The 23545-nt window shown below is 32.3% G+C and overlaps 1 protein-coding gene across 2 annotated transcripts in view; it reads right to left on the minus strand.

The window, feature by feature from the left end:
- The window catches only part of LOC148611120 (ATP-binding cassette sub-family A member 2-like), a 59687-nt gene that overhangs the window by 18301 nt on the left and 17841 nt on the right, over nucleotides 1-23545 (minus strand). For both annotated transcript variants that reach the window (XM_088591280.1, XM_088591281.1), the window contains exons 7-38: nucleotides 23081-23365; nucleotides 22738-22830; nucleotides 21433-21534; nucleotides 20623-20685; nucleotides 19535-19741; nucleotides 18473-18605; nucleotides 17904-18025; nucleotides 17015-17143; nucleotides 16059-16323; nucleotides 15584-15759; nucleotides 15041-15144; nucleotides 14590-14704; nucleotides 13775-13965; nucleotides 13313-13463; nucleotides 12542-12746; nucleotides 11802-11978; nucleotides 11065-11135; nucleotides 10709-10818; nucleotides 10285-10416; nucleotides 9410-9490; nucleotides 8767-8963; nucleotides 8176-8361; nucleotides 7610-7900; nucleotides 6959-7222; nucleotides 4265-4864; nucleotides 3474-3678; nucleotides 2885-3105; nucleotides 2634-2694; nucleotides 2258-2432; nucleotides 1453-1568; nucleotides 858-1005; nucleotides 324-447 (exon numbers count right to left, since the gene is read on the minus strand). In XM_088591280.1, coding sequence (XP_088447406.1) covers nucleotides 324-447; nucleotides 858-1005; nucleotides 1453-1568; nucleotides 2258-2432; nucleotides 2634-2694; nucleotides 2885-3105; nucleotides 3474-3678; nucleotides 4265-4864; nucleotides 6959-7222; nucleotides 7610-7900; nucleotides 8176-8361; nucleotides 8767-8963; nucleotides 9410-9490; nucleotides 10285-10416; nucleotides 10709-10818; nucleotides 11065-11135; nucleotides 11802-11978; nucleotides 12542-12746; nucleotides 13313-13463; nucleotides 13775-13965; nucleotides 14590-14704; nucleotides 15041-15144; nucleotides 15584-15759; nucleotides 16059-16323; nucleotides 17015-17143; nucleotides 17904-18025; nucleotides 18473-18605; nucleotides 19535-19741; nucleotides 20623-20685; nucleotides 21433-21534; nucleotides 22738-22830; nucleotides 23081-23365 — 5500 coding nt within the window. The remainder of the gene's footprint in view (nucleotides 1-323; nucleotides 448-857; nucleotides 1006-1452; nucleotides 1569-2257; nucleotides 2433-2633; nucleotides 2695-2884; nucleotides 3106-3473; nucleotides 3679-4264; nucleotides 4865-6958; nucleotides 7223-7609; nucleotides 7901-8175; nucleotides 8362-8766; nucleotides 8964-9409; nucleotides 9491-10284; nucleotides 10417-10708; nucleotides 10819-11064; nucleotides 11136-11801; nucleotides 11979-12541; nucleotides 12747-13312; nucleotides 13464-13774; nucleotides 13966-14589; nucleotides 14705-15040; nucleotides 15145-15583; nucleotides 15760-16058; nucleotides 16324-17014; nucleotides 17144-17903; nucleotides 18026-18472; nucleotides 18606-19534; nucleotides 19742-20622; nucleotides 20686-21432; nucleotides 21535-22737; nucleotides 22831-23080; nucleotides 23366-23545) is intronic.

Here is a 23545-nt window from a genome sequence, read left to right on the forward strand (position 1 = left end):
GTGTGAACAATATAGCATGAAACCCTGGTTTGGCCTTTTTGAGAGTAAACATGTTTTTAACAAATACAAGTTCTTGACTTAAATCTACATATTTAACACAGACTAAAATACATCTTTCTATACTACATAAAAAATGAAAACCTGTAAGGGTAAGGCAATTTTCATTAAAAAACACGTTCAAATTTCCAAAATGATTTAGTGAAAGTATACACTTACTAACAGACAGACAGTCATTCGGAAAAACAGGAGGGGGGTGAACAGAAAATCTGCAAGGCAACCAATCAAACTGAACATTTTATGTAAATTAAAGAACAACTATTTACCTGTTTTGAAATAAAACTCATTTTTATATTCATTAAAGGCAATATCCATCAGTCCTCTACCCAGACAGTAGTTGGGGAATATCAGAAAAACATCTTTCAATATTGTGTGGACCTTCTCTAAATCCTGAAATAGCATCAATAAATTTCATGTTTTTATATTGTGTTAAATCAGAGGTTTAAATATCTTATAAGTATGCAGTTCTGATCTTATGACTAATATCTCTCAAATGAAAAAAAATCTTATTAATACTTATCACCCTAGAATATGCTGAGTCTACATAATGTTTTTAACATGCCATATAGGCCTTCTCAGAGTTATGTAATGAAGATCTAAAATGTAGCCAGTTTCAACAGAATCTTGTTTACTAAGGTTTATACAGTTTGTATGTATAGTTTCTGACAAGAAGTAAAATGAAATCAGATGTCAAGATGTCAAGTGATGTCTGAATTTCCCAATTGTAAGTAAGTTTTCTAAGGACAAGTCTTATCACTTTTGATTGTATATACATTTTCCCAGAAGGAAAACACCATTACCTTGTCATAAGAGAAAATTTCCAGGAGGAAACTACAGACAATACACGTGATTCCAGTGAACAAATTAATAACTATCAACCATATATAAGCTGTACTGGGTTCCTTAAACCAGAACGAGGCTGGATACATTACTGGTGTTATGGACCAACTACAATATAGTCAGTTTAGTCATGTTACATTTAGCTTCTATAAACCATGAACACAAATCACTGTAAATGCAATAACTATTATGTGAATCTATTATCACCACTTTGTGAGTTAATACCCAAAACATGCTATTTAATTTTTTTTGCAATATCAGGCATATTCATGCTTTGTATTTATTTATTTTTAAATCATGATGGAAGTTACAATAATAACCCAGTAGCAAATTCTGCACTTACATACATAAAAACAACAAAAAAAAAAGCAATGCGAAAATTCATAATTCAGCATTAGTTAAACAACTAATATTACTCTTCTAACATAATGATCTTAATATGGCAAAAGTGTAATTTAAACTAGTGACAACACAATAATGCAGATCATTAGTCAACTTACCAAAAATAGTTATTCAATTTCAGAATAGTGTAAAATTTAATCACTACTAACTTACCCATATAGTAGGAAAAGGGAGACAACTGCAGGAAAGTTACTAGTCGAAGTATAAGCTGGTATTTGGAAGACCAAAAGAATAACAACAATACAAGCAGCTGGAATGATGTAGTTACACTAAAAAAAAACAAGAATAACTGTAAATAATCAATTTTGAACATAGTTTATGGTAAATTTGAAATTACTGAAATTCTTTTCTAGATACAGGATTTTTCTAGCGCTTTAAGAGTAGACAAATCTTGTTAAAAATTATAAAAAATACATGTAATAAATTCCAAATTTACAGTAAATCAAGGAAATGTGTTAATACAACACTGACTTGCTACTTAACAGTCAGAACAGTTAATAGGCAAATTCATGTTCAAAACATGATATACATTGTAATCACATCTCATTTGGATGTGACCCTATATTAAAATCTTCAGCTTGACCTTAATGTGGAAGATGAAGTAATTTCAGATGTTTATTATGAAAACCTATAAATTACAATTTCATTTGTTTTGCATAAAATCATTAAAACTCAATCTCTAAAATAATAAACAGGAATCTAGTTGAGCAGTAGCGGATCCAGGACCCCCCTTTTAGAAAAAAATGTTGAAAAATTGTGTTTTAAATCAAGAAGAACACTCAATTCATGATCCTGACCGGTAATCCTGTCATGAATTCCCCCCCCCCCCCCACCTTTACCTAAAACTCTGTATCTGCCACTGAGGAGTGCCATTGAAATCATCTACCAAAATAGTTTTAAGATTTTATATTTTTTAAGCTCCATGCTAAATTATGTAGAAATATGTTCCATAACATACCATATCCCAAACATAGTTAGCTATCCAATAGACAACAGGGTCCATGCCACTGACAAACTGTAGATGTTTGGCTTTTATTGACCTCTCGTAAACCAAGAAGACCACAAAGCTGGCAGGTACAAAGGACATAGCAACGATAATGAAGATAGAAATCAGTACATCAGACCCTTGTAATCTGAAACAGTACGAGGAAAATTGTTCAGTCATTACAAGTGTGATGAATTGTTTATTGGTATTCATGATTAAAGTAAATCATGAATTACAATTGCCAATAAAATCTTCATTTTATCAATTACCTTCAAGATATAAATTTCAATGCATATACAGGTGCATAACATACTTTTAATAAATAATGAAATAAGACACTGTTACTCACATGAAGTCCAAGTTCAATTTGTTGTTTGTTTTATTAAATGGATGGTTTATGGCTGTGATACCTATAAAAAGAAAGGTATTTAGTTAACAAGTGCAAAGCATACCATGATGTCACCATGCAGCAATACACATGAAAAAAAAATTGCACGACATACTATAATTTTAATCACAAAATATCTGTATTATATCACTTGATAAATTGTTTCTTTAATATTACAATGTAGAAGAGAATGGAAAATTTGTTAAACCTACCATATGCAGCAGGGTTGCCCTTTTTTTGTGGTTTTAGGTTGGCCCTAAGTATGGCATTGTTTAAGGCATTAATGTAGACTGCCACAGCATGGTATCCTTTATGGTTGTATCTAACCTGGGCTGCATTCTTAACTGCTACCTTTCTAAATAACGGTGGAAATTTCTTCCCAAAATTTTTTGGTATGACAGTTCTGTTGACCCCGAAGACGAAGGAACCATATCTGTAAATGAAATTCGTGTTTATACAGTGTCATTCAAAATAGAATAGAAGGTTTTAAAGTCATGATTAGAGACCTGCAGAAACCAGTTCACTTTTAAAGGGCAAAATGACTAATTAGTGGAACAAGGCCAATGTAAGAACAAGTGCACATCCTATCTTCTACCGGCATTTCAGATAAGTTGTAATTAAAATCAGTAGATAATGAAACATGCATAATGTATACACACACACTGATGATGTTGAATAGGACTTTGTCTTTGGCAAGATGAAGAAATTGTAAAATTTTTCTAACATTTTTACAAATATGTTTAACTGGTAAAGATTAAAAGTAAGTAACAGCTATCAACATCAGTCCAGTTAGAATCCTACCTATGTAGTCTATATAAGGCATCCTGTGTATATAGCAGAAAATCTTCAGTGTTTGATCCTGTTATGTTTTGTATATAATCATGTGTGACTACTTGGAACTGAGGAGGTCTAGTGTATGTATCATCTGAACTACAGATAAATCCAGAGGAGTCCTTAGCACAGCTGCATGATGGGTAATATGGCTGCCTGAAGGGATGTGATGGCACTACAAAAGAAGTAAAAGATAAATTGTGACACTAAATTGAATTTAAAACCAATCTGTGACATACCATAAGGGTAAGACAGCTATTTAATGACAATCAAAATCCTAGGGTTTGGGTCATACTTTGTTGTTAATCAGAGGTTAATCTAAGGGTTTCAGATATTACATGTTGCTATCATGTACCATGCATTTTCATCATCCTTATTCTAAGTTTTGTAAAAGAAACAGGTTATTTTTCAATTTAAGATGAATTACTTTATAAGTTTGTGAGGTTTACAAGAGGAGAATATCAACTGTAGGAAGTCTTATTCCCCTCTTTGGTGTTATGTCACACTTTAAATTGATTGGTAAATTAAGAGAATTCAAATTAATGGGAGGTAAAAATGTGAAAAAGTCCATATACAAGCTTTTACAAATTTTGAATTAACTTTTGCACTTCTAGACAAATTAACTAAAGGCATTTACAAAGTCTCACCTCATTACACCTCCTAGATTTTGAAATGGCCAGATGTTCAGAAGAGAATACCACTTTTATCAAACTATATATTCTTTTAAATAAGCCTACATGTACCTTTAAGGATGAGCATACCTTTAGATGAGTTATGAGTCTTTAGTCCCTTCATTGTAATAGGAACTTGAGGCACAAAATGGTCTAAATGCATTCCTTCCACAAACACACTATTGCAGTCTGGAATGTAATATCGACGTAAAAGTCTTAAAGCTTCTAAACTTATGTTGACACTTCGAACATCATAGTCAAACGAACTATTGTATGGTGATTTTAGTAGGCACATAGATCCAACTCCAGAAGCTAGATGGAACGTATTCGCTAGATCAAATGGCCCAGCACTGGTATGTACGGAAGAATCTGATTGGCTAATATTCCTAGAATTTTCTACAGAGAATGGAATGTAATTTCCCATTGGTTGAGTCAAGTTATAATACTGAGTAGTATCTAATACAATAGCAGGTGCATCAGCAGATTTAGGTGCAGAAAGGGCAACTGTCATCGCTATGGAAACAAACAAAGCAGGAAGTAAAATTTGAGAAAACAGTCCTCTTCCATTTCTGGTTATATATCTGAAACGTTTCACTATCACAGCACGAAACTGGTTTAATCGTAACCAGTTTTTAGTCAGTTGATAGCTACCTTTCCCTTCAAATAAACCTATCCTTCTATTTGACTCATCTAAAATACAAAAAAAAGACTGACATAATCAAAAAATCATATACAATGTTATACATATAAAAATGTCAGAATTCTTATTATCATGGAAATGACACAATCTAAAATCCCTTTTTCCCCCATGTATGTTTTTGTATATGTATTTTATTTTGTTGTTGGGATCAGGACAAAAGACCCATGGATAAAAGCTCCACTAGGACAAAAAACCACAGACAAAAGACCCCATGAGTAATTTTTTTTATCAATTATGTATAAAATAATAATATTTCTACTAATACTGAAAGTGTAAAATCTGAAATTTAACTTCTTTGCAACTAATACTACGTGGACTGATATCAAAATGTATAAAAACTTGAATTGTAGAATTTAAATATTTATTTCATAATGAAGTTTTACTTCATGAAGCCATCTTATACCATAAAAGAAAGTTGCAAATCTTTTGAAATCATATTATTGCTATGGAGTTAATATAACAGTTGCAAATATACTCTTTAAAGAGGAAATATATCTGAAAACAGTCATTTTGTTTTCTCTTTAAAAAGTGTAATACTGGCAGCTTTTCTTATTTCATTGGTTCTGGTAATAAGAAATACAGTATCAGATATAAATGAGTATACCCTTGAAAAAAAATACACAGAAATTGAACCATTTTATTACACAACAGAAACTTCCTAAATACACTAAACAGAATTAAAACATACACACAAATAAAAAAAAAAATGCTATACCAATATGAAAGGAACACACAAATAAAAATACACAAAACAAAAACCAAACAAACAAAAATATATATTTTTATATGTCCTAGACCCATAGTTGTTACTTAGGTGTTCCTAAGAAGGTTTTATGCCAAACACTTAACTACAATGTATTTAAAGAAAACAATCATGAAGAAGAGACAAGTTTTTAATTGCAAAATTGCACCATTACACCCCCCACTCATACAGCAACAACCAAAATAGCTACATTTGTATATAAAACCACATACAATATTCAAAAGCAATCTCAAGAATTTTTTTAGGAAAATTTTCTCTATCATTCCTTACAACGATTAAAAGTCTGACAAAATAAAAAGTTGATATTGGACCGTAACAAAAATACCTTACAATGAAATGCTATTGCCGTGGTTTCATTTATGTTCTAGGGTATCAATTTTCATGGCTAGAGTAAATGGCATTTCGTTGGATACTTTAATTCATGGTTTGTGGGTCAATAAATATTTAAAAAAGTGAATGAAATATGTATAATACATCCATCAGGGTATCAAGACTCTATCTTCATTTTCCAGATTATGAGTAAAAGTTACGGTAGGTCTAAATTCTTGCGAATGAAAACTTGAGGCAGTATTGCTAATTGTATGATACACTGGAAATGTTAAAATGCTGAGTTAAAAGAACTTCACTTTTTGTTATCTGACAACTGCTTTCAGAAAATCCAAGGTAACAGAACATCACTCTTATGATTTATTTTTGGTCAAAACAGGTAGGCCCAAAGCCAAATGGGGCTGTAAAGCAATTGATATTGAATTTAATTAAACATTAAAGGACAGCAGGATGTTGACCACTTCTTATGGTTTCTTCCCCATATGTCACTTGACTGATACAGATATTAAACTGAGTAAGCATTCATTCACAGAAATTATTAATTGTTGGAATCTTGATTTTGTGGTTCAACTCACCACACGAAAACCACAAAATTAAGCACCCAACAAATATAAATGAAACCACAATATATTTATTTGACACATGACATTAAATGACCTATGAATAGATATATACTGACCTAATATATATATGCTTTGTTCATAAAATTCAATTAGTCTAGTTAATAAAAGAATAGAACTAATTCATGGATGGTGGGTTATTGCTTCTTTCAACTTTGTAGATAACTACAATGTAACATACATCATCTAAATACATGTAGTTATTTTACATGAAATACATATGTACCATCCCTAGAAATGAAATAGGCAAATTACCTGGCATCCATGAATTATTTCTTCAATAAAAATGGCTTTTAGCTCAATAAAATATTCAAACATCAATATTCCTGACATTCAACCAAAAATTATGCCCCCCCAAAAACTGAATTACCTACCAATGACATGCTCATCAGTATTCAATCGTGTGTACTGCCCATTTCTCTGGGATGACAAGGGAGGTAAATCTAATGAAATATCACTATCACTGTCTCTCCTCTCAGTATTAGATATAGAACCTAATTCTAATCCTCCATGTCCTGCAGATGTTCCTAATGGAGGTAATTCACCAACTGCTTCTTCAGGTGTTTCCCCTGAATTGGTAACATTTTCTGTTCTGCTAACAGATTCCATTTCTATATTCTGCTCCTCTTTATGTGAATCTAATAAAAATAAAGCATAGGAATTAGAGATGCAATCTGACTTCTATACCTCTGACTAATAAAAATACAAACAAATTCAAGCAATAAACAATTGTTTCTAGTGGTGAACTTTTCTTCAAAGAAAAACCTTCAAGTCATGTACCAAATTAGTAAACAAACAATCTAACAACAGGAAATCTAAGATAATTCATCATCTGATTTAAAAAGATCTCTCACTGAAACAACCATCTCTACCTCTACAGCATAAGAAAAAAAAACAGTGGACAAAAGCAGAGTACATGTAAATATACATTCAGATACAAATCAAAACTGACCAAACAACACTAGATCATATCTGTTACATATTTACATGACAAATGAATTAATTTAAAAGTTTCTTTTACTTACTAGCACTTTCTTCTTCTGCCATTTCTGTAACCTTCAAAAATACCTCCTCCAAAGTCGTATCCATGACACCATAACTGGATATGTGTAGGTTTCTCAAATTTTCCTCCAAACCAGAGAACAACTTTTCAAAGTTCCCCTTCTTTCCCTCGTTATAGGGTAATATATAGTGGTACTCCCTGTTAGACTCAGATTTGAGGTAGGCAGACGATACATACTTCTGAATGAATGCGGTAACATCTGCTAAGTTACACTTGGGTTCAGGAGGATCTGGGCTTGACTCCCTAGATATTTCTGGAATTAACAGAAGACATGTCAATTTTTTTTAGGTAATGGTTGATAATTTCTCAAGCAAAGCTGCATCAAGGTTACAAGATACAGATACTATTTTTCTTGGGTATCATTTAATTATTTAATTTAGGTAGATGATTCATGCATGGTTTAAAAGGAAACTGTTGAAGAATATGAATTGGTTTGAGATTGACCAATTAAATGATTTAATCTGGTACCCTGATAATCATATATCATATATAATGCTCTGCCAAATTCTGTAAAATTACATTTCTCACCATCATGACTAATATTATCATTTTCTAATGACTTGACAAGATATAGATGATAACCCTCTCCAAATGTATTCTTTAAAAATATAGGTGATCCACAACACTTGAGTTGGCCAGTAGATATGATAGCTATTCTGTCTCCAAGAATGTCTGCTTCATCCATGTGATGTGTTGACAGAATAATGGTTCGACCTGAAATAATAAATACAATCATTTTAAGAAACATAAATTCTATGATCCTAAGTAGACTCCAATGTTATGTTTAACTTATTAGGATGTCAGAGAGAATGGTGATTTTTCTGTACCAAAAGTGGATGACTCAGAGTATGCTTTAAAGTTCCATAAAAATCAACTACCATTATAATACCATGAAATCAAAGAGCTTTTCCCTGTGTTTTAAAGTTAGTAGTGCCTTGAATATTATTTTCACCATTTCAGTTACTTACAAACCAACATTCCTTTTTTAGAAAAAAAAAAAAACAACATGAATTGTAATCTCTAATGGATGAACATTTTTTCAAAACAAAATTTGCCATGTTCCATATAAATGGTCTTCCATGGACACTATCTTAATTCTGAATAGCATCATCTAAATACCATGTTTATATTTGACAATGAGATCCCAGATTGCTCTCCTGGCATATGGATCCACTCCAGCTGTAGGTTCATCTAAAATAATTGTCCTTGACCCTCCAATGAATGCTATGGCAACGGACAACTTCCTCTGCATACCACCAGACAGGCAGTCAACCGTAGAATTACGTTTGGCTGACATTTCTACATCATTTATCATCCTGGTAACAGAGAGACATTGCATGACTTTTTTGTTTTTTAAATGACACTAGCATATAACCCAGTGCAATGTGTACAATATTGCACTCCACCATAACGTTCGGCTGGCTAGCATAAGAATGTCGTGGTGGTTCTTACCTTATTGATTACCCTTTCAGCTACACTATTTGGATATGTACCACTTTTTCTAGAAGAGCTACGCTTATGACAAAGCTATTCATTTTTTAACCATATCTAATTATGAATTCACAATTAGTTATCCCTAGTTTTTAGTTTGGTTATTTCATCTGAGTGTATTTTATAGTTCATAAGTGTTGAGTGACTGGTTATTGTCCTATTTTAACTATCAGTACTGCTATTCCCATTTATCCCTAAGAATAAACTTAATGCCACAAAGCATTTCAAACAAATCTTAGTACAGGCATTTGTTTTTTTTATAGTAACTTACGTTTCCATTTCAGAGTTGATATCATCAGTTTTCATTCCTTTAAGGCTAGTATAAAACCATAAATGTTCCTGAACTGTTAACCTATAAAAGTTGTTCTTCTTTAACAAGTTTGTCATACATATAACCATAAATGAATATCTGTAAATTTCTAAATTACTACCAGAAATGCAACAGGGTTGTAATCACATTATAAGCCAATATTTTTTTATGCTTAAATTGGATTTTTTTCTTGATAAAGCAAAAATACAAAAATCATATTTTTATATATAATTGCAAAATCACCAGATGAAATCTGTGAGTGATGGCTTATTTGAAATATCCCTGCTTTCAATCACATTATCAGGAAAATAAAAAAGTCCTAAGTGTTGCTGTCAATGTTTTCCAAAAATAGATCCTACCAAATGGGATACCAACAGAAAGAAAGTGCTAAAGTTTCAAGCTGCTGTGATGAGTAGTTGCTGAGAAAATTGCCACCAAATTTCAAATTTCATCAATATAAAGTGAAAAAATAAACAAATTCCTTGGTAAACAGGAAATTTTTTTTCTTCCAAAGATGGCTCCCACCATATGGCATAACCTACAAGAATGTGTTTATACTTCAAGTCACTGTGATGTGCAGTTGCTGAGAAAACTGTGACAGAAAAAATTATTCCAGACACATGGAAACACAGAAACATGGACAAGGGTAAAACAGTATACCCCTCTCCTTCAGAGCAGGGTATAATTAAAAATCCGGGAAACAATTTCAGAATTTACAGTATAATTAATGTTACTAATACAAAACATTAAAACAGAAAAATCCACATCACTTCAAAATAGCTTCTTCAAACAATATTTTATCTTTTTAAACCTCTTTGTACTTTTTAAAATCTTACTTGTCAAAGAGAACATTATGTTGTGGGCACATTCCCAAACTCTGCCTGATAGTGTCCATCTCTGTTCTAATATCACTATCATATACCAAGGCATATCCTGCTGTAGGTGGAAACATCCCAGTCAGTATTGACCTACAAAGGTAACATTCAAGGTCATATCAAGTAAAACAACTCCTTATAGGCACATTTTAACCTATTCAAATATATCAGATATTTGTCAGTCTAAATCTTTTGGTAAATAATACATTAAGTGCATCACTGAGATAATTTCCTAAATGAAATCTATAAAAAGTAAAAATTTTTTCCCACTTTATTAAGAAATTGTATGGATGAGGGCAAAATAAAAAATTGATAGATAGGTAGGTTTATGGTTCATAAATCATTCTTTCAAACCAAGAGTTTTTTTGCCATCATCAACACTCACATTGTGGTTGTCTTCCCTGCACCATTATGACCAAGGAATGATGTGATTTGTCCCTCATAGAAATTCAAGTTCAAATTCTTTACAGCTAGTTTCTTTCCAGTCTTGTAATACTGAAAAAAGATATTATATTGGAGCAACTTAGTGATTGAATTGATGTTACAGAAAATTTGATGATCTTCAGTGATAAAGGAGTTTCCTTTAAGACCAATACTGCTGGTATTCTAGAACTTTTAAAGAAAACTCAACTCAGTTAAAGTAGGTTGATGAAATAGCTATATTATATTATGTATTATTCACTATTAGGTTCCTCTGATAGTTAACCTGTTAAACAGTGGAAGTTCCTCGGCAAATATTACCTTAGATAGATTTTCTATCTGTACACCACAGACCAAGTGTTCTGGATCATTCTCATATCTACTTCTCTCTTCTGAAATCAACCAAAAAGGTGAACACAGTCAATCAAACAAAATATTAGTTTATTTAAGATATTTTAATACCTAAACACTGCCTTTTAAGACTTTAAGTCGATTTCTTTACATATTGCTTGATCTTTGCATTTGTATACCATTCACAATGGCTTTTTACAAATGCATTGTACAACAATGACTTTCCATGAAAACAAACTCATTGTACAACAATGACTCTCCATGGTAAGTGTCATAAATGATCTGTGGCTCATAGGTGACTTCATAGATGACAATTTTACATGTTTTGCATTATAATGACATCCATCTGCACCACGAGAACATATTCACCATGTAACAGTTTTCCTTTCTTCTTTCATCTACCTCGGCTGTGACATTTTATGAGCACTCCATGCATGTTTCTAGAAAAGCCCATTCAGAGGGAAAACAAAATCGGAGGTCACAATGACATCATGAGATAAAGAATGTCTACAAGTTTCATAAAAATCCATTTGGTGGTTTGAAAGTTGTGGATTAGAAATGGAGATGGATGAATGCATGGAAAGCATGATCACTATACACTTTATGCTTCGGGTATAATAATAAACCTGATATGATGAGCTGTGTAAAATATTCCGTGTAAACAGACAACTTCCGAACATGGGGAGTGAAACACCACTGTACTTTACCTGGACTTCTTTGAGCCATTGCACATGCCTGATCCTGTTCTATAATAGAGAGATAAGCTGGATCCTGTCTAAAACACTGCCTCCAAGAGCAATCTGTTTCGGTTGCCTTCATGTTGCCACCAACCCAGTATGTTTTGGTACAGGCAAAGTACCAAGGTTTAGGCAAACCATATTGTCCTGTAACATGAATTAAACAAAGATATCATTATAAATTTGTGATACAAGACAAGAAGATACATGAACAATAATTTCTAAAAGTGTATTTATAAATCTTTTTCTTCCTTACTTACTTTCACACTGCCTTTTAATTCTTTATTCCTTCATTATGTTGGCTCTCCTTCTTTCCATATTAAAAAAAATAATACAATTTTTGTAGTATTTTACTCAATCAAGAATCTCTATAAAAGTATTTACAGTTTGCCATTGAGACTACAATACACTCCACTACTTTGTAATATAATAGAAAATAAAATAATTATCAGTTAACTAACCTTGATAAACATTGTTTATGTACCAAGCCATTTGGGTGTAGTTTACTCACCTGGATAAACATTGTCTATATACCAAGCCATTTGGGTGTAGTTTACTCACCTGGATAAACATCATCTATGTACCAAGCCAGTTGGGTATAGTTTACTCACCGGGATAAACATTCTCTAGGTACCAGGCCACTATTGAATTGTTTACTCACCTGATAAACATTATCTATTTACCAAGTTGGTTGGGTATAGTTTACTCACCTGGATAAACATTCTCTATGTACCAGGCCAGCAGAGTGTAGATAAAGGTATCTAAGATCATCATCATTACTGATGTCAGTAGGCTATACTGGTCATCTTCTACAGGGGAGAGATGGATATTATACCATTGGACTCCTACACCCTCCTCTTCATAAAATGCAAAGTATTTACCACTAAGACCAAAGGCAGCCGTGGAGAACAGAGACTGAAAGAGAAAAGACTAATTAGACACTGTTATTAGACAATGGGAAATCAGATATCTTGCAGGAAAACATTCGTTTTTAAATTTTAAAGAGATAGCAAATTTCCTTTCTGCCTCCCCTTGCCCCCACTAAATTTTTCATGGTTTTGCACTTAAACAATTTAAAGACATAAACATATTGGGTTAATAAAGTTTAGATTAAGCTCCTGGAATAACTGTGATATACAGTGACTGTTTTCCCACAACATTACAAGAAGTGCATCGATCGTAAAAGAGAATAATTGAAGTTTCCACCAAGTCTCTCTATTCCCTAACATGTTTTAAATGATATTTGATGGATTTGATTAAAAAAAATCAGAAATTTGATTAAGATTTCCAATTACTTACTTGTGATAATTAACTTAAAAAATCATTTAAACTTATTATAAAGTGTGAGTCAAGCAGCAAAACATTACTCAAGCTTTCTTATAGCTGTCACCAATACATTGTACTTCAAAACTGTTTTATTTTTACAAAGTTACTAATTATAATTACTAACTTAAGATCTACTGGAAGTAATACTGACTTACCACAAATGACTTAATTTCAGCTGATATTTCATCACCTGCTACATCCTCTTTAATGGCCACATACATGTAGGGAACATAGGTTAGGAAGTATATAATACCAGCACAAGCAGCTGCTACCTTGGCCTTGGAGTAAAATGTACTGATCAGAAATCTGTAATAAATTTAAAGGCATATTTTGAAATGTGATGAAGACATTTTTTGGGGTAAGTTGCAATACCTAGTCGCCTGCAATTTGTGATATATAAATATCACCATTGTTTTCAAGGAGTAAATTATCACTGCACTTTATTTTAGCACCTATTCTTTGTTCTACAGAAACTATGAAATATTTGAACTGAAACATGGCAAGCATTTATTTTGCTGTTATTCTCACGATAAATATCAAATACAAGCAAGAAATTACTTTCTTAAATCTTATAAGTAAAATAATAGCCTACAGTTTTCTTTCTAAAAAATACTTACGAGAATGATATTGTAACAATTGCAAAGACTTCTAACACCATGAAGACTATGAGTGGATTACTGTAGGTCAGGACATGGCCAAACTTCAACATGGCTGTCAGTGCTGCCATGGTGATTGAGAACTGAACAAATGTAATGGTGAACCAAGCACACCAGTGAACACCATTACTGAGACCCATCATCCTCATCACCTAAAACAAAGATACAGTGATTGTAATGGAATGCATATTTGGTCAGGCATGTTTTCATTAACAACCTATGATATTGCAGACATTAATAGTTAAAACATGCATTTATGATTATAAAAATCTATTTTCTGTTGTTTGTTTATGGTGTTTTGTTGTTTCTGTCTCTGGTTCATGAACTTTGACTCAATATGAATATCTTCCCCACAATGATTTCCATTCTACACTTTATCTTGATTAGGGGTACAAATATACTACTACAAGAGTAATCAAGGAAACCAAGGTTATAGTGGCAATCAAAAGAATGTAATCCAGGGACAAAGACCAGACATGGAAAACAGACATACACAACAAAGAACATAAAGTAACTAAAATTGCATCATGCTCAAGAACAAATTTGCAATGTCTTTAACCATGTGAATCACGAATATGAATCATTATGACAATATTTACTTTCAAATTTGATGAAGGTACAATGTACAGGTCTTTAGGTCTGTCAAGGCTAACAGATGCTGTCGTTCCTATATCAATCTGACATGGAAAGACAAATACAGCATGTAGCACATTATACCAGGTGGGACTATAACAAGGTATTCTCAGTTTTACTTTCTATAAAATCCAAATACCCACCTCCTTCAGTCTTTGTTCTTTCTCATACACTATGCTTTGTACCAACATGGACACAGAATACAGCCAGGATATTGTTAGACAGAGGGGCATTACATGTTCCACCATGAACAGGAATCTAGAGAGAAGAAACAGATTTACCATGTGTAATATTATTCTTTGCTTGGAAAATCTTTCCTGAAAATTCATTTATTAACCAAAGCATATAAATTTATGTACATCTGATAACTCTTTCATAATGGAACCGTACAGAATAATAAGTTTTGTACAAAAAGAGTTGTAAAAAATGTGATTGAGAAATAATAACCCACAGTGAAAAATACAATTAGTCCCATATCAAATTTCAAATAATTCCAAGTCTTAACTTACATAAATTTATCAAACAGATGCATGTGATACAGAAAACTAAAATTGATACTCACTGCTTCAACAAAGTAGAAATATATAAGCTTACTTGTCATATTTATAACAAGAGAAAGGGAATTGTCTAATATAACTTCCTGGTTCAACAACATCTTCACCTGTCTGTACATCTACAATGGCTCGTTCTATGATGTCCTGTAATACCAATGTTAAATTAATATGATTTGAGGCTTTGCTTATATGGGATGGAGCTATTTGTACTCAAATAATATTTTACCTCGTTGGGACACACAAACACAGCTGCTGTTAAATGTCTCAACCAATGGGAATATGCAAGACTTCCTACAACACACGCTGTGAGTTTAAAGATCAAACAATCATGTCCTAACTGCATACGTCATTTTCGAAAAACATCACTTCCATCAAAATGATTTTGATCCATTCATGTTTCAGAGGAACTACATATATAGAACATAGGTAATGCTTCATCCCAATTTATTACATAGCTACATGAACTTTGTTTATGGAAGGAAATTTCAAAACAAAACATAATGTAAATGACCCATCAAAAGTTTTAACCCAAAAATATATATTCAAATCCTGTGTGTGTTAGAGAATTATGTTCTTTATATACCTGGATCCAGACAAATCCAAAGTGGTAGTACTGGTATGTCCATGGTCCTGGGCCAGGGAACCAGTATCTGTTTCGTACAAATTTTGTTGAGGGAGTAAATGATGTATTCTGTCGTATTTTATAGGTCACATGGGCTGGCAGTTCTCCTGTTTTTGGCATGTTCTCAAATATTACTCCTACAGAAAGTTTTAGTATATTAACAAGAATGTAGATATATAAATTTACTTGTTCATTTCAAGCATTTTACATCAGTTTTCTTTGCCTGATTTCAATAAATATGTCAATGTGTAATTAGAAAAAAATCCATCCTTTCATTAAGTTGTTAAATAAAATGACTTAAATAAAAAAAAAACCATTTATTTTCATATACCTTTGCTCAAAAACATGATTATTTCAACACTTACTACACAGATATTATATCTTAAATTAACAATACATATATTAAAACATCAATGTTTTATTGAAGACTTTATACCTGCCACAGTGGTTACATTCTCAGAGTAAGCCTTGCTCAGAAAATAATTCACCAAATCTTCCTCAGAGGCAAATCCACGGAATACATCAAGTGTGAAATCTTTGATCAGTGACAACCAGCTACATGCTGCATTATCAATAGTGTCTAGCTGATGCAGGAAGTGATTAATGTCAGGAACTTTCCTTTTTAGAAACTTAGCCATTAATGGGTAAGACTTGATAAAATCTGGTAGTGGACCTTCTGTATTGTTTATTTCTTGTTGCATCTGAAAAAAATGTAGATATAGTGAAACCTTATTTACAAAAAGCACATCTGGAGAAAATTGCTATGTCAGATATGCACACAGGTCAATTTCTATGATCTTCCTGCAAGGTGAGTAATGAAATGGGGATGTTTATACATAGCATTATGTTTCAAAGGTAAAACGATGTTGAGGAGTAAAAAAGATATGCTAAATTAAATATTGTAATAACTAACATCTTTTAAGATATTTATGTTCACCTTTCAGGATGTCAATTCAGTTTTGTAATCTCTAGTTTTAATCTCTTGACTTACATTCTCCTTACATACACATATTCGATAATAAAGGACTTTTTTACAGTGAATAGTTCCTCTGTATTTTCTTGCTTGCGAAATAACAGTTCTTTGTAAAACCTTAAAATGTGTAGAATGATAATGAATATTAAAAATTTTATTAAGTACCTAAAATTTTATTGCTAATAGAAGGATATTCTGCATTACAAAGCTTAAAATAAAAAATAAAAGGTTTGATATAGAAACAAAACAAGTCATTGTTATGTTCAGCATATATCAATACGCACTACATGGTAAACCAAGAGCTGTGTGTAAAGGAACACAATAGTCAAGACTTGTTAAGAGAAGGCACCATTTAATTGTGAATTTTTACTAACCAACAACTTTTTATTTATCTTACCTGGTAATAGTGCATCACATACCTGTCTAATAGAAATGAGATTATGTTCTGTTTTGTTTTCCATGAGATAGGTTCTGAGTTCAGCTGATACATTCAACCACTTTCTAGCGTAAACATTCACTTCCTCCAGGAGCTGGAATGTCTGGTTGGCCTTTAAAAGTCACAAAAATATCACAATAGATTTAAAGTTCAAAGTTCAAAGGTTTTTCTATGCTTCAAGACAGTATTCATTGTCTTAAGAATATTTCAACGAATTACTGAAAATGTGTTACCATTGTCTGGTTATAATTTGTTTAAAACAAGAACGGAGGCTTTTTCTCATAATCGATTACTTCATCTCTCATATTTACATATACCGTCTAAAATTACATTTAATTGCATAAACTTTTTATACAAACCAAATAAAACATTTATATCAAAACATAAGATACACAAAAGCATTATTGATATGACAAAAGTTACCAAGATGCAAAAGAATACCAGATATAAGTTGATGGCAAATGTTATATTTTGCTAAAGGACCAAAAATCAAAATAGCAGATGAAAAATGGCATTTTCTGATCATATTTCTCTGAATGTTTCACTAATTTAATCTAGTTGTGGATTGAAATTTTGTAGCCATCATTCTGATTTAATAACAAATTCATTGTTAGGGTAATGGAAATTGAAATTCATTTGAATAATAATAAAAATACCAGGTGTACAATCGTTTATGGTACATTCCTGCTTCTATAAAGGGGCCAAGGATGAGTTGCAGAAATGTGTGATTGACCAATGGGAGGGCAGATTGAATGACAAACAGAATAAACAACACAAAAAAGAATGGATGGATATGCTTATCACTAGTGGTTACGCTTTAAACAGGGAACAATGACTGTTGGCATCCCCTGACCATTGCCATGGTAACCTACCTTAACAATGATAGAATCAGCAGCCGTATTGTTAGGTGCATACAGAACTTTAGGATTACTGAATAATAAATGGACTAAAATCTTCAGATGGTTCTGTTGTTCTGCTGAAGCTCCTAAATCACCTATAAATAAAAGTTTTAACAGATATATATTTGTTTATATCATACTATTGCTTAATTCTGAAATGGATTTAAAAGATTACTTCATGAATCAATATGTACTGGTTAAATCTGATGAAGAAAATTAAAAATATCCCTGAACTCTGTAGAACAAAAATAATTTAGAATATATTATCCACATCCAGTCTTACAATTTTTTGCTATTACTGGTGGGCCTTATTGTCTGGATTAGAGACAGTTATGCCCTCTATCATGAAATAAGATATGTCAGTGTTCATATATAACTTCCAGGTCTAATTATCCAATCCTACAGGTCTTTACATTAAAAATGGTTTCCATAAAATGGCCCTAATCTCTAAACTGCTGATAAAACAAGGGTCATGTAATACATATGGTGTCAAACCATTATTAAAGTTCTAACCAAAACTGACAACCTGACTTTAAACTTACTAAGATCTATGTGTTGAATGTCATCACTACTGTGTTTCTCATTAGGTTTCAGATGCGCATGGGTTTCTTTACCACAAATTGTTTTCTGCATTACATTCCACATATGAACCATAGCATACATCTTCGTTTTTGTCTAATACGAAAAAAACTACATCTAATGACAGTTTCTAGAATGGTCATTTTATTACATATTAAGAAATAAACCATTTAAGACCAGATTGACTGTGGCAGGGTTTTTACTGTAAAGATTTCTTTACATTAAGACCATTTTGACTGTGGCAGGGTTTTTACTGTAAAGATTTCTTTACATTAAGACCAGATTGACTATGGCAGGGTTTTTACTGTAAAGATTTCTTTACATTAAGACCAGATTGACTATGGCAGGGTTTTTACTGTTAAGATTTCTTTACATGAAGACCAGATTGACTATGGCAGGGTTTACTGTAAAGATTTCTTTACATTAAGACCAGATTGACTATGGCAGGTTTTACTGTAAAGATTTCTTTACATTAAGACCAGATTGACTATGGCCGGGTTTTTACTGTAAAGATTTCTTTACATGAAGTCCAGATTGACTATGGCAGGTTTTTACTGTAAAGATGTCTTTACATTAAGACCAGATTGACTATGGCAGGGTTTTTACTGTAAAGATTTCTTTACATTAAGACTAGATTGACTATGGCAGGTTTTACTGTAAAGATTTCTTTACATTAAGACCAGATTGACTATGGCAGGTTTTACTGTAAAGATTTCTTTACATTAACATAAACAAGCAATTTGATTCAATTAAAGATGATTCAGCACAAGATTCTAAACATAAAACCATAACTTAGTAAATGTACCAAATGTTAGCAGTATTTTATATTCATCCAATTTATATTGACATGATTAACTGTGAAATTATGGCTATTTGTTGTTTCTTTTCCTTGTTCAAAACTTATTAACTCCCAAAATGAAATACTTTTTAAATAAATCACCCCTAACCAATCATATGTTATTAATATATAACATATAATCTACTGATAGAGAATTCTACAATAAAAATGCTTTAAATATAATTACAGGATCAGTTTTGCTCTTAGAATGCCCTTTCTTGTCATTATCTAAATCTTCCTTTTCATCATCCTTTGGACTTCCTGTAGCAGAGGTGTTTGTGGGAAGGGTTGTACTTGATGTACCATTTCCATCAATGCAGGCATCTTGTGGGAGAAAGTCAGCTAGATAAGCCATTTCTGTGAGGGTAACTTCAAACTCGTAAAATTTCTGGAGCTAATAATAAAAGAAAGTGAAAATTGAAAACATAATGCTAAAAATGTAAGTTGTACACCCAAATTTTCTGAGCTGCCACACAGTAAAAAATTACTTTGTCTTATAAGTGACAATAACACATCAAAAGCAAAAGCAAACAAAAAAAAAAAAAACAAATAAAAGTAAATTTGCAACTGTTTCAGATATAAAGGAGACAGGAACGTGATAGTTTCTTTTTTTCATTATTCAATGGAAGATACAATCCTTCAATAAATATTACTAAACATGACTACCAGTACATCAAGATGAAAATATTTCATACATTTCAGAACAAGGATATTTAATCAATCTCGCACTAATTCCACATGTTGAGTCAAATTTTTAAGGTGCTACCTCATGGAAGTGCTATCTCATGGAAGTGCTACCTTATGGAAGTGCTACATCATTGAAGTGTTATCTCATGGAAGTGCTACCTCATTGAAGTACAACCTCACTGAAGATCTATCTCATTGAAGTTCTACCTCATTGAAGTGCTATCTCATGGAAGCAAGAGTCTACAGGTAGGCATGCCACCCCCACTCAGACACCTAATTCTGACTATGAACCAACCAGTGTTGCATACTGCATGCTTGGCAGAAGAAACAACGACTACCAATTTTAAAGACCTCCTACATTTGAGGGAAGCACACTACCAAAAGACCACCAAGCACTGGTTCATAATCTGGGAACAGCTTCTTAACACCAAATTAATTTTTTTTTCTGTAACATTAGGCATAACCCACATAGTACAACAGGAAGTTAAGTATTGATGTGATAATGTTCTGAAAGAAGCTGTTCTGTAACACTGTTCCACAGGAAGCTGTTCTGTAACAGAAGTAGAAGTAGTAATACATGTGTCATACCTTAACCAAAAAGTCCTGAATGTCCTGGATTTCTTTCATGATGTTAATGTCGTCTAAATGGAACTGAAAAAAAAATTATTGATTGCAGGAACCCAATTATATGACATGAATCACCTTTTTGTTGTTTTTATCTTATTCATTTTTCCAATCAGAGGTTTGTCTCTGCCTTTGGAAGTGAACTTCTACCAAGAACTTAGCTCATAAAGGCTTAAGTATAGAGAAAAATATCTACAGTTTTATATACCTGTTGGTTATTTCATGTTCTTCGTTGTATATGTCTATGTTCCATTTGTAGTCCTTATCCTTGCCCTTGAAATATATTCTTTTGAATTCCGCTAAAATCTTGGTTCCTCTAATAACATAACTCGGTCAACAGTATAACTAATTATCCATCTATGTTTTTTTAAATGAGTGGTTGTCAAATGAATAAAGAATTTGTTTAATACTGTAAACTTTAGTACAGTTACAATTTAGTTGAAAGTTATGTTATACACAAACATAACATGAAAAACAAATGTACATACAAAACATTATTTGATTTCATGTTTCAACTTAACATATTTACACATGATAATCCTATTTTTCCCCTTTCATACCACCATCATTTATAACAATGCATACTCATAAATCACCAGAATTAAAAATGTAATTTGTGCATGATTTCCACAAGATGTTCATATGAGTACCATCCATAACATACCCTGAATTAAAAACATGTATTTAACCCTGATGCCAAAGTATCATTTAATAATGCTATCATTGTCTCATGGATATTTTTGTATTTCCCCTGTATTGAAGTATTCCACTAACCATTTTAATTATTTCTGTGTTATTTATCTGATTTTTGAGCTCAGATGACAGACTCTGCAAATCACTGGAAGATAGATGACAAAGATGATGCTGTAAATCGTCCTGCAAAAAAAGTTTCATACATGTATTACAGTAAGAACAAAGCCTGCAATATTGTCAATAATCAGTGAAGTGAAACAATAGAATGTCTCCAGCATAAAAAGATACAATTCAACCAAAAAATTGCCTTCTCTATCAGTGTAAACTTAAAATTCACTGAAATTTTCTAAGTCCAAGAGCTGTAACTTCTGTAAAAATCAATGCAATTACCAAAGTTGAACTTAATCTGTAACTTCTCATAGTAGGATGACATACAAAAGATAAAATCAATTGGTAAAAGCATTATAAAAAAAGTGTGGAAAACTGTAAATTCACTGAAATTTTCTAAGTCCAAGGGCTGTAACTTCTGTAAAAATCATTCAACTATATCTTAACTTAATCTGTAACTCTTCATAATAAAGCTATGTACTAAAAACAAACTTATATGGTAGGAGCATTACAAAGAAAAGTGTGGAAAACCCAGACAGATGGACGCGGGCATTTCCACGTCCCCTTGCAACACATCACAGGGGACAAAAAACATAGACTCTATCTGTACCCATTAGCCCTTTAGCTATTCAAGATATATCCACCTACTAAGAGCAAGAATTTCTGAAGGGTTTAGGGGAAAAGTCCAACAACTGTTTGATGCTGAAGGTTGTTGGAGAAGAATTAAACTATAGGCCAAGGCCACTATGTGGAAGGGAAAAACCTTCAGTATTTTGTCAGCAAAGAGCACAAACATTAAACTCAATTAGCTTAAGTTGTTTTCTGTTTATCAAACATAGTTTTTTCAATACATCATTTTAATTCCCTTCATGTCACTCTAAATACATAATGAATCCAGATAACTTAACACCTGCCTAAACCAAATAAGTCACTGAGGAGGAGTTGTGGACAACGCATCAGACCAAGTTTTGCTGATAAAAAAACCCTTAAGTTCAACAGCCATCATTTCTACAATTTTTTTGTCCAAACATAATTTCTGACAATATGCACATCTCCAAATGGTAATCTAACACCCCAATAGGTTTCTTTTTAACCCTGTAAGTCATTGAGGTGGAGTTTTAGACAATACAGGAGACCATGAGACAAGTTTTGCTGAAAAATGCCTAAGTTAAACAGCCATCATTTCTACATTTTTTGTTCAAACCTCAAACTATGTTTGCTGTGGGTATAACAAATCCTCCATTCAAACAGGGATATGGTTTTCTGTAGATGACTCACCATGAGAGTACTGTTATCACTGATAAATATGAGAGAAAATTCTGTACCATTACATACAACCTGGTGTATATTGGATGGAGACAAAATCATCCCCTGAAAAGTGAAATAGATATGAATAAGTCGACAGTGAATTTTTGTATTAAAGGTGAAACAGAATTTTTCAGGTTGTGTAAGTAAAACATTTGAAAATATAAGACCTTTCCAACTTCATGTACAATGTAGGAAAACATTATACCAAGTATTTAGATTTCTAGAAACTAAGTTCCTGCATTCTTCAGGATTTATGATATTATTTTTCATATTTATGACCATAAACTAAGTTTCATTTAACACCTACATGTACCTTCAACATTTGAGCAATTTCATTGGCTGGAATATTTAATAGATCTCCTGAAAATTGTTCAGGGTCAAATAACTGCTTGACAAACTTTTGTAATGCACTGTCATGAAAAGCATCACTGAGATTAAGATCCTTGGCATGAGATAAATATTTTGTAAGTTGAGCAAGATGTGGGAATAGTTTGAGATCAGTGGGAAATTGTCCTCCTATGTCTGCAACATCACGTCTCTTTCTCACTTTGTGTTTGTTGGAATATATCAAATCTGACCCAAATAACAATCTGTATATCTGTGAATGAAAAATGAAAACAACATATAACATTGTCATCAGCCTAACCATCCTGACAGAGAAACTACTAAGTCATCAGGGTAAACATTTTAAAATCTTAAAGTGCTAGCTTCAAGACACTATTTTTTAATATAAAATTCCTGTGCTCTCCTTGTTAGGTTATTATGATATTTCTACCTT

The sequence above is a fragment of the Perna viridis genome, chromosome 7, assembly GCF_037379345.1.
Source record: "Perna viridis isolate PV_CMFRI_1.1 ecotype Kerala chromosome 7, ASM3737934v1, whole genome shotgun sequence".
Classification (NCBI taxonomy): domain Eukaryota; kingdom Metazoa; phylum Mollusca; class Bivalvia; order Mytilida; family Mytilidae; genus Perna; species Perna viridis.